The sequence below is a fragment of the Somniosus microcephalus genome, chromosome 21, assembly GCF_052327205.1.
Source record: "Somniosus microcephalus isolate GS21.2 chromosome 21, FLI_Smic_1.0, whole genome shotgun sequence".
Taxonomy (NCBI): Eukaryota; Metazoa; Chordata; class Chondrichthyes; order Squaliformes; family Somniosidae; genus Somniosus; species Somniosus microcephalus.
The window spans coordinates 3,943,495-3,961,055 of NC_141007.1; the positions used below are offsets into that span (position 1 = coordinate 3,943,495).

At 47.4% G+C, this 17,561-nt stretch overlaps 1 protein-coding gene across 2 annotated transcripts in view; it reads left to right on the top strand.

Moving 5' to 3' along the window:
• The window catches only part of xylt2 (xylosyltransferase II), a 551,366-nt gene that overhangs the window by 124,146 nt on the left and 409,659 nt on the right, over window positions 1–17,561 (top strand). For both annotated transcript variants that reach the window (XM_085963201.1, XM_085963202.1), the window contains exon 2: window positions 14,242–14,716. In XM_085963201.1, the coding sequence (XP_085819327.1) occupies window positions 14,242–14,716 (475 nt within the window). The remainder of the gene's footprint in view (window positions 1–14,241; window positions 14,717–17,561) is intronic.

The following is a 17,561-nucleotide window of genomic DNA, read 5'->3' on the forward strand; positions in this document are numbered from 1 at the left end:
GTACAGGTCTGTCACTGTATAACACTGGGGTACAGTACTGGTGGGTACAGGTCTGTCACTGTATAACACTGGGGTACAGCACTGGTGGGTACAGGTCTGTCACTGTATAACACTGGGGTACAGTACTGGTGGGTACAGGTCTGTCACTGTATAACACTGGGGTACAGTACTGGTGGGTACAGGTCTGTCACTGTATAACACTGGGGTACAGTACTGGTGGGTACAGGTCTGTCACTGTATAACACTGGGGTACGGTACTGGTAGATACAGCTTTGTCACTGTATAACACTGGGATACAGTACTGCTGGGTATAGGTCTGTCCCTGTATAACACTGGGGTACAGTACTGGTGGGTACAGGTCTGTCACTGTATAACACTGGGGTACAGTACTGGTGGGTACAGGTCTGTCACTGTATAACACTGGGGTACAGCACTGGTGGGTACAGGTCTGTCACTGTATAACACTGGGGTACAGTACTGGTGGGTACAGGTCTGTCACTGTATAACACTGGGGTACAGTACTGGTGGGTACAGGTCTGTCACTGTATAACACTGGGTACAGTACTGCTGCGTACAGGTCTGTCACTGTATAACACTGGGGTACAGTACTGGTGGGTACGGTCTGCCAATGTGTAACACTTTTTATTCATTTTGGGGATATGGGCGTCACTGGCCAGGCTGGTATTGATTGCCCATCCGTCGTTGCCTGGAGAAGGTGGTGGTGATTGGCTATTTTCTTGACCTGCTGCTGGCGGTTTTGATACAGCTGAGTGGATTGCTGAATCACTTCAGAGGGCAGTTAAGAGGCAGCCATGTTGGTGTGGGACTGGAGTCACATATAGACCAGACCAGGTGAGGACGGCAGATTTCCTTCCCCAAAGGACATTAGTGAACCAGTTGAGTTTTTACAACAATCTGACAGCTTCATGGTCACTTTCACTGAGGCTCGCTTTTTATCTACAGTTTTTTTAAAACTGAATTCAAATTCTCAAACAGCCGAGGTGGGACTTGAACTCTCGTTCAGGCCTCTGAATTACTAGTGCAGTAACACTATCGTACCCTCCAAGCCTTGGCCTCGTTCAGCTTATGATTTTATTGTACTATAATTATTCCCATAAGGTTAGAGTTACTGCTTCTGTCGTATCTGATGGACTTGATACCTCATCTCCCATTGCTGTATTGAGCCGCGCAGACCAGGACGTTCCAGGGTGAATTCCTGGATTGTACTGTACTGCAGAGTTAGTTGACCTCAGCTAGGATGGCAGTAGGTCCAATTGACCTCAGCGTCCCTGGAATAAGAAGGAGGGAACTGTGGTGTATGTGCCTTTAAGAGCAATTATGGTGTATGTGCCTTTAAGAGCCCCAGGTGTGCGTAATGCCGGTAATTGCCACTTGGGCTATATAAGCCTGTGTATTGTGTATATCCTTTAGAAACCCCCCCCAGACTTGCTTAGTAAATACCTATGAACCAACTCCTGTCTTCAGTGTCTTTATCTACACACGGACACTACAGGAACTAGCCAGGGCTCTTGGTCTGGAAAGTTCGTGCGCCTGAACATCAGGGGTTAAGTTGTGATGCACTCCACGGTCAAATAACAGACCAACATTCACTGTCTAGGCTCACACATGAAGAATAGCCACTTGGTTCTGCATAACAGAAGGCTGCCAGCAGCCATGGAGCCCTCCTAACTGCAAGAGTCACTGTCTTTGGGAGAGTAAGAGAAAAAACTAATTGGGGCTGAGGGAAAGAGGAGAAATCCTTTAATTGGAAATTTGGTATTAAATTCCTGGGGCTCTTTGACCCCAAATTCCTCTCCTCATGGATCTGCCAACTCTCCGATAACTTCTACTGCTTGGTCCGTCCTTCGTATCTGAAGTGTCTTGGTGCAATTTATTATGCCCCAGGGACTATACAAAGCCCAGCTGTTGTCACAGTACAAGCTTAGTGTTACGGAGCTGTGATTACAAATGGAAACAAAGCCCTCATAGTGTCAGCTTGGCTCAGTTGGTTGCACTCTCACCTCTTGAGTCAGAAGGTCATAGGTTCAAGCCTCCCTCTGGGACTTGAACGCATAATCTAGGCAGGCAGCTGAGTGCAGTACTGAGGGAGTGCTACACTGTCAGAGGTGCAGTCTTTCATATGAGAGGTTAAGCTGAGGTGAACAGGGGGAGTTCTCACCAGCATTTCTGTCAACTAACACCGCAGTAACAGAGTAACTGATCTGTCATGTTCTTGGGTTATTGCTCTAGATAATTTCAGTGTCATTGGTTACACCTGTAAGTGGGCACCGTTCCCCCTACGATCTGGAGTGCACCGTTTCCTGCTCAGTATCTAGATAAAAGATAGAGATAGCGAGGGATTTTAAATAGAATGGTTGCTGTTTACATCAACTACTGGATCATATAATGTGCTGCCATGTCGATTCTCATTCCTCTTCGAAAATCGATTGGCTTTACACCATAGCAAATCAAGACCCAGGCTTTGGACTAACCAGTGGCTTTATTAGTTGCATAAAATTGATGATTGCACAGTAAACAGTTAAATATATGTTTTGCTGTACTTCGAACATGAAAATAATAGATGTCACTCGCTTTCTCTTTAAACGGAAGTTTACTTACAATAACCTCAGCCTAGCCTAACTTCCCTTCTTAGGCTGGCAATGAAACTTTCAAAACACAAGACACCCCTGTGGCTGCTGGTTGTGAGATTCACACACTGACTAAAAAACTGACTCCTAATATAATTCTGTAGGAGGAGAGGGTCCTGACTGCCAAACGGTCAGTCAGCGAGAACTCCAGCCAATCGATGATTGTTCCTTTTTCAAAAGGTTTCAGACGAGCTGTCCGCCTTGTCACTACCTCAGGCTTGAGCCTGTCCTTTGATCTGCACACAGGTGGTTTAGGATCACAGCTGCATCGATACGGAGATAAAAGCAACAGATGATACATTGGAAAGAGTAGCTTCTCATCAATATTGAATACACAGCCAGTCTCTGGTATAAGATGATCAACATTCAGTACATTGGCCCTGGGTTGATTGAACAATTAGTGCATTAAACAACAAACTCCAAATCTCGTACCTTGTAGAAAATCTTGCAGCCAAACTGTGCTCCTCGAGATGATGGATTTCTTTTGAAAATATGTCTTGTGCTTTTGGGTGTTAACCCCAGCACGCAGTTTCTACATATATAAAATAGTATATTTTGTCACAACATTCATTGCATTTGCTGTTTATGGTACCTTGCCATACGCAAATTGGCTGTTGCATTTGCCTACAAAACAATCATAACTGCAATTCAAAAGTATTTATTGGCTGTGGGGCATCCCGAGGACGTGACAGGTGCTATAGAAATGCAAAAATAACAACAGAAAATGCTGGAAATATTCAGCAGGCCAGGCAGCATCCGTGGAGAGAGAAACAGAGTTAACGTTTCAGGTCTGGGACCCTTCATCAGAACTGGGAAAAGCTGGAGATGTAACAGATATTAAGCAGGTGCAGAGACAGGGGGGGGCGTTCGGGGGGGAGGAAGGAATTGAAAGAACATCCTGTGAAAATGTTGCAAATGGGAATGGCAAAATCATACTGCATGAAAAATGGGGGCAGGGATTATTATCTGAAATTGTTGAACTCAATGTTGAGTCCGGCAGGCTGTAAAGTGCCCAATCGAAAGATGAGGTGCTGATCCTCGAGCTTACGTTGCGCTTCATTGGAACAATGTAATAGGCCGAGGACAGAGAGATCAGAGTGGGAGTGAAGCGGAGAATTAAAGTGACCGGCGACCGGAAGCTCAGGGTCACCCTTACGGACTGAACGGAGGTGTTCCGCAAAGCGGTCACCCAATCTGCGTTTGGTCTCCCCAATGTAGAGGAGACCGCATCGTGAGCAGCGAATACAGTATACTAGATTGCAAGAAGTACAAGTAAATCGCTGTTTCACCTGGAAGGGGTGTTTGGGGCCCCGGACAGTGGGAAGGGAGGAAGTAAAAGGGCATGTGTTGCATCTCCTGCGCTTGCACAGGAAGGTGCCAGGTTAAGGAGAAGGGCTGTTGGGGGTGATTGAGGAGTGGACGAGGGTGTCGCGGAGGGAGCAGTCCCTTCGGAATGCTGAAAGGGATGGTGAGGGAAGATGTGATTGGTGGTGGGATCACGTTGGAGGTGGCGGAAATGGCGGAGGATGATCCGTTGAATGTGGAGGCTGGTGGGGTGAAAGGTGAGGACAAGGGGAACCCTATCATGGTTCTGGGAGGGAGGGGACGGGGTGAGAGCAGAAGTGTGGGAAATGGAATGGACACGGTCAAGGGCCGTGTCAACCACAGTTGAGGGGAGTCCTCGGTTGAGGAAAAAGGAAGACATGTCGGAAGCACTGGTATGGAAGGTGGTGGAGACTGAGAAACTGGGAGAATGGAATAGAGTCCTTACAGGAAGCGGGGTGGGAGGAAGTGTAGTCCAGGTAGCTGTGGGAGTCGGTGGGCTTGTAGTGGATGTTAGTCGAAAGCCGATCGCCAGAAATGGAGACGGAGAAGTCAAGGAAGGGAAGGGAAGAGTCGGAGATGGACCATGTGAAGGTGAGGGAAGGGTGGAAATTGGAAGTAAAGTGAATGAACTTATCTAGTTCAGGGCGAGAGCAGGAAACGGCACCAATACAGTCATCGAGAATGGAGTGCTGCAAGTTCAGAGGGAGTTAGGTTGGAGTGAGAGAGGGGAGCAGAGAAATGGAGACGGCCGAAGTCACGTCGGCAGTTAGCAATGAAAAGATCTAGAGAGGGTAAGAGGCCAGAGGGAGGGGTCCAAGTAGAACGAGAATTTAGAAAGCAGGAGAAAGGATCAGCAGTTCTCTCCGATCCAACCCTAACATTATCATTAAACCTGCTGATAAGGGTGGTGCTGTTGTTGTTTGGCGAACCGACCTCTACTGTGCGGAAGCTGAACGCCAACTCTCCAACACCTCCTCCTACCTCTGCCTGGACCATGACCCCACTAACAAACATCAAGCCATTGTTTCCAAGTGTGTCACTGACCTCATCTCCTCTGGAGATCTTCCCTCCATGGCCGCCAACCTCATAGTCCCCCAACGCCGCACAGCCCGCTTCTATCTCCTTCCCAAGATCCACAAACAGGACTGCCCTGGTAGACCCATCGTTTCAGCCTGTTCTTGCCCCACGCAACACTATCTCTTCCTATCTCGACTCTATTTTTTCTCCCCTTGTCCAGTCTCTTCCCACCTACATTCGCGACTCTTCCAACGCCCTCCATCACTTTAACAGTTTCCTGGCCCCAACCGTCTCCTTTTCACCATGGACGTCCAATCCCTCTACACCTCCATCCCGCACCAGGACGGCCTTCGGGCGCTCCGTTTCTTCGTTGAACAGAGGCCCAACCAGTCCCCATCCACCACCACCCTCCTCCGCCTGGCTGAACTTGTTCTCACATTGAACAACTTCTCCTCTGACTCCACTCACTTCCTCCAAATTAAAGGTGTTGCTATGGGAACCCGCATGAGCCCTAGGTATGCCTGCCTGTTCGTGGGATATGTGGAACATTCTTTGTTCCAGTCCTACTCAGGTCCCCTCCCTCACCTCTTTTTCCGGTACATCGATGACTGTATTGGTGCCGTTTCCTGCTCTCGCCCTGAACTAGATAAGTTCATTCACTTTACCTCCAACTTCCACCCTTCCCTCACCTTCACATGGTCCATCTCCGACTCTTCCCTTCCCTTCCTTGACTTCTCCGTCTCCATTTCTGGCGATCGGCTTTCGACTAACATCCACTACAAGCCCACCGACTCCCACAGCTACCTGGACTACACTTCCTCCCACCTCGCTTCCTGTAAGGACTCTATTCCATTCTCCCAGTTTCTCCGGCTCCGTTGCGTCTGTTCTGACGATGCCACCTTCCATACCAGTGCTTCCGACATGTCTTCCTTTTTCCTCAACCGAGGATTCCCCTCTACTGTGGTTGACACGGCCCTTGACCGTGTCCGTTCTATTTCCTGCACTTCTCCTCTCACCCCTTCCCCTCCCTCCCAGAACCACGATAGGGTTCCCCTTGTCCTCACCTTTCACCCCACCAGCCTCCACATTCAACGGATCATCCTCCGCCATTTCCGCCACCTCCAACGTGATCCCACCACCAAACACATCTTCCCCTCACCTCCCCTTTCAGCATTCCAAAGGGACTGCTCCCTCCGCGACACCCTGGTCCACTCCTCAATCACCCCCAACAGCCCTGCTCCTTCACCTGGCACCTTCCCGTGCAAGCGCAGGAGATGCAACACCTGCCCTTTTACCTCCTCCCTTCCCACTGTCCAGGGCCCCAAACACCCCTTCCAGGTGAAATAGCGATTTACTTGTACTTCTTGCTATCTAGTATACTGTATTCGCTGCTCACGATGCGGTCTCCTCTACATTGGGGAGACCAAACGCAGATTGGGTGACCACTTTGCGGAACACCTCCGTTCAGTCCGTAAGGGTGACCCCGAGCTTCCGGTCGCCTGTCACTTTAATTCTCCGCTCCACTCCCGCTCTGATCTCTCTGTCCTCGGGCTATTGCATTGTTCCAATGAAGCTCAACGTAAGCTCGAGGAACAGCACCTCATCTTTCGATTGGGCACTTTACAGCCTGCCGGACTCAACATTGAGTTCAACAATTCAGATAATAATCCCTGCCCCCATTTTTCATGCAGTATGATTTTGCCATTCCCATTTGCAACATTTTCACAGGATGTTCTTTCAATTCCTTCCTCCCCTCCTAAACCCCACCCCCCCCCCCGTCTCTGCACCTGCTTAATATCTGGTACATTTCCAGTTTTTTCCAGTTCTGATGAAGGGTCCCAGACCTGAAACGTTAACCAGGTTTCTCTCTCCTCGGATGCTGCCTGGCCACCTGAGTATTTCCAGCATTTTCTGTTATTTCAGATTTCCAGCATCCGCAGTATTTTGCTATTATACTATAGAAATGCAAGTTCTTCATTAGCAGTTTCCAGTGTGGATGGGTTCTGCTGCTAGAAAACACTAAAACATCAACAACAACTTGCATTTATATAGCGTCTTTAACGTAGTAAAACGTCCAAGGCACTTAACAGGAGTGAACAAAATCTGACACCGAGCCACATAAGGAGATATTGGCTTAGGTGACCAAAAGCTTGGTCGAAGAGGTAGGTTTTAAGGAGTGTCTTAAGGAGGAGAGAGAGGTAGCGAAGCGGAGTGCATTATGGCTGGAATTCCAGAGCTTAGGGCTGAAACACGGCCGCCAATGATGGAGCAATGATAATTGGGGATGCACAAGAGGCCAGAATTGGAGGAGCGCAGAGACCTCAGAGGGTTGTAGGGCTGGAGGAGGTTACAGAGATAGGGAGGGGGCGAGGCCATGGAGGGATTTGAAAACAAGGCTGAGAATTTTAAAATTGAGGCGTTGCCGGACCGGGAGCCAATGTAGGGCAGCGAGCACAGGGGTGTTGGGCGAACGGGACTTTGTGAGAGTTAGGACACGGGGCAGCGAGCACAGGGGTGTTGGGCGAACGGGACTTTGTGAGAGTTAGGACACGGGGCAGCGAGCACAGGGGTGTTGGGCGAACGGGACTTTGTGAGAGTTAGGACACGGGGCAGCGAGCACAGGGGTGTTGGGCGAACGGGACTTTGTGAGAGTTAGGACACGGGCAGCAGAGTTTTGGATGAGCTCCTGTTTATTGAGTGTTGGAACTGTAGAGCCTAGCGATAACGAAGGCATGGATGAGGGTTTCAGCAGCAGATGGACTCTGAGGCAGAGGCGGGGAGACAGGCGATGTTACAGAGGTGGAAGTTGGCACCTTGGTGATGGAGAGGATATGTGGTCAGAATCTCAGCTCGGGGTCAAATAGGACACCAAGGTTGTGAATATTCTGCTTCAGCCTGAGACAGTGGCCATTGGATCTAAAATGATTGCAGATATATACAGTAGTACTCCCAGAGAGCAATAACGGTGCTCATGATATCACACCGTGTGATATGTGGAGCACCTTTACCCCACCCCTGTCTCCCCGCAGTGTGAGCGGATTTCTGTAACAGGAGTTAGAAGAGCTTGTTGTATGATCTGATCTCCCTTGCTGATGTTTTGTTGCATATTTACAGCTGAAATTCCTTATCTGAATGCAGAAAATTAGGGAATTATCAGGGCAAAAGGAGGACATGTTATTGACTCAGAAAGTGGGCTCAGTTGTCGCAAGAACATAAGTAACACAGGAATTAGGAGCAGGAGTCGGCCATTCGGCCCCTCGAGCCTGCTCCACCATTCAATAAGATCATGGCTGATCTTCGACCTCAACTTCACTTTCCCACCCGATCTCCATATCCCTTGATTCCCTTAGTGCCCAAAAATCCATCGATCTCAGCCTTGAATATATTCAACGACTGAGCCTCCACAGCCCTCTGGGGCAGAGAATTCCAAAGATTCACCCCCCTCTGAGTGAAGAAATTCCTCCTCATCTCAGTCCTAAATGGCCGACCCCTTATCCTGAGACTGTGCCCCTAGTTCTAGACTCTCCAGCCATGGGAAACAGCCTCTCAGTATCCAGCCTGTCAAGCCCTCTAAGAATTTTATATGTTTCAATGAGATCACCCCTCATTCTTCTAAACTCCAGAGAATATAGGCCCATTCTACTCAATCCTTCCTCATAGGACCATACCATTTTCCCAGGAATCAGTCTAGTGAACCTTTGTTGCATCCCCTCTAAGGCAAGTATATCCTTCCTTCGGTAAGGAGACCAAAACTGTGCACAGTACTCCAGGTGTGGTCTCACCAGGGCCCTATACAGGAAACTCTTTTTTTATCTGGGACCGGCGTGGTGCCGGTTGATCAAAAAGTCCAGATTACAGAGAGGTATACTTACCAAGGTACGAGAGCCCCGTGCACGGCCACAGGTGCAGGAACCCCGGTTACACGGCCACTAATATATAGTAAAACTTACCTGAACCTACTCCTGAATGTTGCCGGTTAAGAGAGATTTCTGGATATTTAGGTGCCGGTTAAGAGAGAGTTTCCTGTATAATTTCCTCTTATACTCCAACCCCCTTGCAATAAAGGTTTCCTAATTGCTAGCTTTACCTGCATGTTAACTTTCTGTGATTCGTATACAAGAACCCAAATCCTTCTGAATACTAACATTTACCAGTCTCTCTCCTTTAAAAAAATATTCTGCTTTTCTATTCCTACCAAAGTGGATTATTTCACATGTCCCCACATTCTATTCCATCTGCCACCGTCTTGCCCAATAACTTAACTGGTTTATATCCCTTTGCGTCCTCATCACAATTTACTTTTCCACCTAGTTTTGTATCGTCAGCAAACTTGGATATATTGCACTCGGTCCCCTCATCTAGTCATTGATGTAGATTGTAAATAGCTGAGGCCCCAGCACTGATCCTTGCAGCACCCCACTAGTTACACCCTGCCAACCCAAAAACGACCTATTTATTCCTACTCTCTGTTTTCTGTCTGTTAACCGATCCTCAATCCATGCTAATATATTACCCCAATCCCAGGAGGCTTAATCTTGTGTAATAACCTTTTATGTGGCACCTTATCGAATACCTTCAGAAAATCCAAATATACTACATCCACTGGTTCCCCTTATCTACCCTGCTAGCTACACCCTCATAGATTTTTCAAACACAATTTCCCTTTCATAAAACCATGTTGACTTTGCCTAATCATTATGATTTTCTAAGTGCCCTGTTACCATGTCCTTAATAATAGATTCTAGCACTTTCCCAATGACGGATATCAGGCTAACTGGCCCGTGGTTCCCTGTTTACTCTCCCTCTTTTCTTGAACAACAGGGTTACATTTGCTACCTTCCAATCCACGGGGACTGTTCTAGAAACTAGGGAATTCTGGAAGATCAAAACCAACGCATCCCCGATCTCTGCAGCCACTTCTTTTAAAACCTTAGGCTGTAGGCCCTCGGGTCCAGGGGGTTTGTCGGCTTTTAGTCCCATTAACTTCGCCAGTACTTTCTCTTTACTAATTATAAGTATTTTAAGTTCCTCACTCTCATTAGACCCTTGGTTCCCCATTATCCCCGGTTTGTTTTTGCGTCTTCTACTGTGAAGACAGATACAAAAACTTTGTTTAACGTCGCTGCCTTTTCATTATTCCCCATTATAATTTCTCCTGTCTCTGCCTCTAAGGAATCCACGTTTACTTTCACTAATCTCTTCCTTTTTACATATCTGTTTTTATATTTCGTGCTAGTTTACTCTCATTCTATTTTCTCCCTCTTCCTTTGCTAATTTTTAAAACCCTCCCAATCCTCAGGCTTTCTGTTTTTGGCAATATTGTAAGCCTCTTCTATTCGAATACTATCCTTAACTTCTCTAATAGGCCACGGTTGGACCACTTTTCCAGTGGAGTTTTTATTCCTCAAGGGACTGTATATTCGTTGAGAATTATGAATTATTTCTTCAAATGTTTGCCATTGCTTAACTACCTGTTGTACCTGTTCATATTGACAAAGCAATGTCTTCCCTGGGCATAGGCCAGTTTGGGATGAGCCACACAGACCAGAGGACCCAGGCTCAATTCCCGGTCTGCACTGAGTCAGCTGATTTTAAAGAAATAAAGAACTTACATGACCTCAGGATGCCCTAAAGCGCTTTACAGCCAATGAAGTACTTTTGAAGCGTGGCCACCGTTGTAATGTAAAAAACATGGCAGGCAATTTATGCACAGCAAGCTCCTGCAAACAGCAATGAGCTAATGACCAGATAATCTGTGATGTTGGTTGAGGGATAAATGTTGACCAGGACAATAGTGCCATGGAATCGTTTATGTCCACCTGAAAGGGCACACGGGTCTCGGTTTAACGTCTCATCTGAAAGACGACACCTTCGACAGTGCAGCACTCCCTCAGTTAGTCTAGAGTTTTGTGCTCAAGTCTCTGGAGTGGGACTTGAACCCACAACGTTCTGATTCAGAGGCGAGCGTGCTACCCACTGAGCCACAGCTATTGCAGCTAGGTCAATAGTTGGCCTCACTTTCCTCGGCCAAGCTGGGGGAAACCAGCCTGGTTTATCGCCCCATCTCTATCTAATGACTCCTTCTGCCAAATGTTTTTAATAAATGATAACGTAGCTGAGCTGGGTGCAGAGTTTCCTATTGGCTGGAGCCGAGCAAATAATAAAACTGCGGTTTGTTGGATAGGAACCCTGTTCAGTGGTTTCTGTTTATTACATCACTGCTCCTACATTCCAACAGTGACTACACATCAAAACAAAGTACTTCATTGGCTGTAAAGCGCTTTGGGACGTCCAGTGGTCGTGAAAGGCGCTATAGAAATGCAAGTCTTTTTTTCTTTTTTATCTATAGGAAAGATCATTATCATGGAATCAGCTGTATAATATTACTCCAGCCTGCAATTTTCAGCCTCAACATTCAGATAAAAACCTGTGAGGGTGTGAATTCCATACTGATTTGCAGTAAATGTGATCGTGATAACACAGGGGAGATGGGGTGAATGGTGATAGTGGGAGATGGGGTGAATGGTGAGATAGTGGGAGATGGGGTGAATGGTGAGATAGTGGGAGATGGGGTGAATGGTGATAGTGGGAGATGGGGTGAATGGTGATAGTGGGAGATGGGGTGAATGGTGAGATAGTGGGAGATGGGGTGAATGGTGATAGTGGGAGATGGGGTGAATGGTGAGATAGTGGGAGATGGGGTGAATGTTGATAGTGGGAGATGGGGTGAATGGTGATAGTGGGAGATGGGGTGAATGGTGATAGTGGGAGATGGGGTGAATGGTGATAGTGGGAGATGGGGTGAATGGTGATAGTGGGAGATGGGGTGAATGTTGATAGTGGGAGATGGGGTGAATGGTGATAGTGGGAGATGGGGTGAATGGTGATAGTGGGAGATGGGGTGAATGTTGATAGTGGGAGATGGGGTGAATGGTGATAGTGGGAGATGGGGTGAATGTTGATAGTGGGAGATGGGGTGAATGGTGATAGTGGGAGATGGGGTGAATGGTGATAGTGGGAGATGGGGTGAATGGTGAGATAGTGGGAGATGGGGTGAATGGTGAGATAGTGGGAGATGGGGTGAATGGTGATAGTGGGAGATGGGGTGAATGGTGATAGTGGGAGATGGGGTGAATGGTGAGATAGTGGGAGATGGGGTGAATGGTGATAGTGGGAGATGGGGTGAATGGTGAGATAGTGGGAGATGGGGTGAATGTTGATAGTGGGAGATGGGGTGAATGGTGATAGTGGGAGATGGGGTGAATGGTGATAGTGGGAGATGGGGTGAATGGTGATAGTGGGAGATGGGGTGAATGGTGATAGTGGGAGATGGGGTGAATGTTGATAGTGGGAGATGGGGTGAATGGTGATAGTGGGAGATGGGGTGAATGGTGATAGTGGGAGATGGGGTGAATGTTGATAGTGGGAGATGGGGTGAATGGTGATAGTGGGAGATGGGGTGAATGTTGATAGTGGGAGATGGGGTGAATGGTGATAGTGGGAGATGGGGTGAATGGTGATAGTGGGAGATGGGGTGAATGGTGATAGTGGGAGATGGGGTGAATGTTGATAGTGGGAGATGGGGTGAATGGTGATAGTGGGAGATGGGGTGAATGGTGATAGTGGGAGATGGGGTGAATGTTGATAGTGGGAGATGGGGTGAATGGTGATAGTGGGAGATGGGGTGAATGTTGATAGTGGGAGATGGGGTGAATGGTGATAGTGGGAGATGGGGTGAATGTTGATAGTGGGAGATGGGGTGAATGGTGATAGTGGGAGATGGGGTGAATGGAGATAGTGGGAGATGGGGTGAATGGAGATAGTGGGAGATGGGGTGAATGGTGATAGTGGGAGATGGGGTGAATGGTGATAGTGGGAGATGGGGTGAATGGTGAGATAGTGGGAGATGGGGTGAATGGTGGTAGTGGGAGATGGGGTGAATGGTGATAGTGGGAGATGGGGTGAATGGTGATAGTGGGAGATGGGGTGAATGTTGATAGTGGGAGATGGGGTGAATGGTGATAGTGGGAGATGGGGTGAATGGTGAGATAGTGGGAGATGGGGTGAATGGTGAGATAGTGGGAGATGGGGTGAATGGTGATAGTGGGAGATGGGGTGAATGGTGATAGTGGGAGATGGGGTGAATGGTGATAGTGGGAGATGGGGTGAATGGTGAGATAGTGGGAGATGGGGTGAATGGTGATAGTGGGAGATGGGGTGAATGGTGAGATAGTGGGAGATGGGGTGAATGGTGATAGTGGGAGATGGGGTGAATGTTGATAGTGGGAGATGGGGTGAATGGTGGTAGTGGGAGATGGGGTGAATGGTGGTAGTGGGAGATGGGGTGAATGGTGATAGTGGGAGATGGGGTGAATGGTGATAGTGGGAGATGGGGTGAATGGTGATAGTGGGAGATGGGGTGAATGGAGATAGTGGGAGATGGGGTGAATGGTGATAGTGGGAGATTGGGTGAATGGTGATAGTGGGAGATGGGGTGAATGGTGATAGTGGGAGATGGGGTGAATGGTGGGAGATGGGGTGAATGGTGATAGTGGGAGATGGGGTGAATGGTGATAGTGGGAGATGGGGTGAATGGTGATAGTGGGAGATGGGGTGAATGGTGATAGTGGGAGATGGGGTGAATGGTGAGATAGTGGGAGATGGGGTGAATGGTGATAGTGGGAGATGGGGTGAATGGTGAGATAGTGGGAGATGGGGTGAATGGTGATAGTGGGAGATGGGGTGAATGGTGAGATAGTGGGAGATGGGGGGTTGTCAGATACAGAGTGTATTAATTGGTGACTTTAAGCCTCTTTTTAAGGTTCTTACAGTATGTGATTTAATTTTAAAGACTTATCTTTAAACTGAGAGACCAAGGTGATGGACAAGGCTCACACTGCAGGGCCCCACCAAAGTGGAGAGGGTCATTGAGAAGGAGGTAATTCTGGAAGTGGGCTTAGTTAACGCCAAATCTGGAAGACTGTAGGGAGAAGGGCAGGCGGGGGTCTGTGAGTTCTCCAGTTCTGGGGCCTGGGCCAGAATGAGAGACAGACGAAAGGTTCCATCGAGAGCTGTGGTATCAGACCATCTTTGTCTGTACATTGTTGAGCAGTTGGAGAGAGGAGCGATTTCTGGAAGTCCCTTTTAAAGAGCAAAAGCGACTCTGATAAATGCGGTGAAAATATATAATTGTGGGTAGCAGTGCTAGATTTCTGACTGGATTTGTAACGTATGTTTGTTTTGTTCACAGAAGGGACGGGAGAAGAGAACCAAACTGCCGGACAGCAATGAGGTGGACAGTTCTGACAGCCGACACCTGGGGCCCAGCCGACGGCAGAGCCCATGGAGAGCGGGCATGGAGCACCCGGGCAGCACCGCCAGCGTGTTGAGGACTAGTTTAGTGAGGCGCAAGCCTGCAGCGCGGCGCAGGGTACCCCCAAGAGTCCGCTTCGGTGACACGGTGCACAACGATCCGTCCAGCAGCAGAAACACCAGCGATGTGAAAGGGGAATCAAAGAACGGGGACACAGGCAGCGTGGGGGGAGCCCCTCAGCCCACCAGCAACGACTTCTCGCCCAACTGTGACATCGTGGGGAAGGATGCCCTGTCCGCCTTGGCCAGGGCGAGCACTCAGCAGTGTCAGCAGGAGATTGCCAACATGGTCTGTTTACACCAGGCTGGGAAACTGATGCCGCACTCTGTACCTCGCTCTTGCCACCTCTCAGGTACGATGCAGCAATAACGTTTAACGTATCGCTTCACTGCAGGACCTTTTCAGCTGCCTACTTTCTTTTAGTGTTAAATTTTGAGCTGAACAATATGAGGGTTTTTATAGCTGGGGAACGGGAACACTCCATTTCACAAACTGACTGTCAGCATCGAGCACTCCCAGACCCGGGTTCTAATCCAAAGAGACCAGATGAAAGTCTCCCCTGCTCAGGGTCCAATGTGCAATGAGCTTAACAACTAGGGCTGTCAAGCAATTTAAAAATTCATTTCGATTAATCTCGTAATTAAAATTTTTAATCTCCGTTAATCTTGGTTTTAATCACATATTTAATGGTTAGAATTACTGCCTCCATTTCAAGTTAGTTGTATTACTGATGCTATTATTATCATCCAAAAACCACCCCGCATAAAAGCCCCGATGATTTTGTCTGTTTTCAGCTCACTTGCTGTGACACAAAAAAATCAGTACATCTGGAATAAATTGTATTATTATAACATAAACCCCGAGCTACTAAAGTAAACATTTTATAAGAAAGTGAAGAAGTTCATCACTTTACTGTGTTCACGCTATTGCCCCATTTTTCCCCCTTATTCCCTCTATTTAAATTTTAAGTTGAATGTTCTCCTTTTCTCTAATATTGCTTTATTCTAACTATTTTCTCCTTCATTTTTGAAGTTAAATAAATGTCACTTGCCTTTATCCTGTAAACACTCTGCTCCGATGCCTGTTTTTGGAGGAGGGAGGGGAACAGCTTCGGTACAAGAGGCTGCTCATTGGCTAGAAGCAGCTTCCTGCCTCTCAAAAGCCCAGATTCTGGATATTGACAACTTTATATCACCAACATAACCAGGTTAATCTCTGACACTACAGCACTTCTCCTCAGCTGATAGCACCACGGCAAAGGCGTTTACTCATCAGCAGCGTCCGGATTAGTAAACTCGCTGCACCACCTCAACACTTAATAAGGTGGACATTCTGCCTCACTCTAAATAAAGCCCTCCATCATTGCCGAGTCCTTCTCCTCACCGGTCCAAGCAACAGCCAATAGAGTCGAATAATGTATCACAAGCTGTAATACTCCGATACAAGTGTATCGCAAACCGTAATACTCCGATACAGGTGTATCGCAAACCGTAATACTCTGATACAGGTGTATCGCAAACCGTAATACTCCGATACAGGTGTATCTCAAACCGTAATACTCCGATACAGTGTATCACAAGCTGTAATACTCCGATACAGGTGTATCTCAAACCGTAATACTCCGATACAGGTGTATCTCAAACCGTAATACTCCGATACAGGTGTATCGCAAACGGTAATACTCCGATACAGGTGTATCGCAAACCGTCATACTCCGATACAGGTGTATCTCAAACCGTAATACTCCGATACAAGTGTATCTCAAACCGTAATACTCCGATACAGGTGTATCGCAAACTGTAATACTCCGATACAGGTGTATCGCAAACCGTCATACTCCGATACAGGTGTATTGCAAACCGTCATACTCCGATACAGGTGTATCGCAAACCGTAATACTCCGATACAGGTGTATCTCAAACCGTAATACTCCGATACAGGTGTATCTCAAACCGTAATACTCCGATACAGGTGTATCTCAAAGTGTAATACTCCGATACAGGTGTATCTCAAAGTGTAATACTCCGATACAGGTGTATCTCAAAGTGTAATACTCCGATACAGGTGTATCTCAAAGTGTAATACTCCGATACAGGTGTATCTCAAAGTGTAATACTCCGATACAGGTGTATCTCAAAGTGTAATACTCCGATACAGGTGTATCGCAAACCGTAATACTCCGATACAGGTGTATCACAAAGTGTAATACTCCGATACAGGTGTATCGCAAACCGTAATACTCCGATACAGGTGTATCTCAAAGTGTAATACTCCGATACAGGTGTATCTCAAAGTGTAATACTCCGATACAGGTGTATCTCAAACCGTAATACTCCGATACAGGTGTATCGCAAACGGTAATACTCCGATACAGGTGTATCGCAAACCGTAATACTCCGATACAGGTGTATCTCAAACCGTAATACTCCGATACAAGTGTATCTCAAACCGTAATACTCCGATACAGGTGTATCGCAAACTGTAATACTCCGATACAGGTGTATCGCAAACCGTCATACTCCGATACAGGTGTATCGCAAACCGTAATACTCCGATACAGGTGTATCTCAAACCGTAATACTCCGATACAGGTGTATCTCAAACCGTAATACTCCGATACAGGTGTATCGCAAACCGTCATACTCCGATACAGGTGTATCTCAAACCGTAATACTCCGATACAGGTGTATCTCAAACCGTAATACTCCGATACAGGTGTATCGCAAACCGTAATACTCCGATACAGGTGTATCTCAAACCGTAATACTCCGATACAGGTGTATCTCAAACCGTAATACTCCGATACAGGTGTATCGCAAACCGTAATACTCTGGTATAAACCACAAACAGTAATACTTCGATATAACTATCACAAACCGTGGTGGGCTGAGTTCAGTGAGTTTAATGTGACAGTGCCTATAGGGTGGTTGCCTATCTATATCCCTAAAGCCACGTGCTGCCCCATGCACCCTGGTAATTCAGTCCCTGAAGCCTGGGCAACTCTGCCTATCAGTGCTTAAATTTCTTATCCGGTGCTTTGTCCTGTTTGTATTTCCTGGGCCTGAAGGTTTGGAAAGGACTGTTCTTAGCGCTGTTGCCTCATTGGCGCAGAAACCTTAAATCAGAACACCAAGATCTGTTAAGGTCGGCAGTTGGAGATATCAACGGGAGCAGGGACTCAAACTTAGACGGCCCCC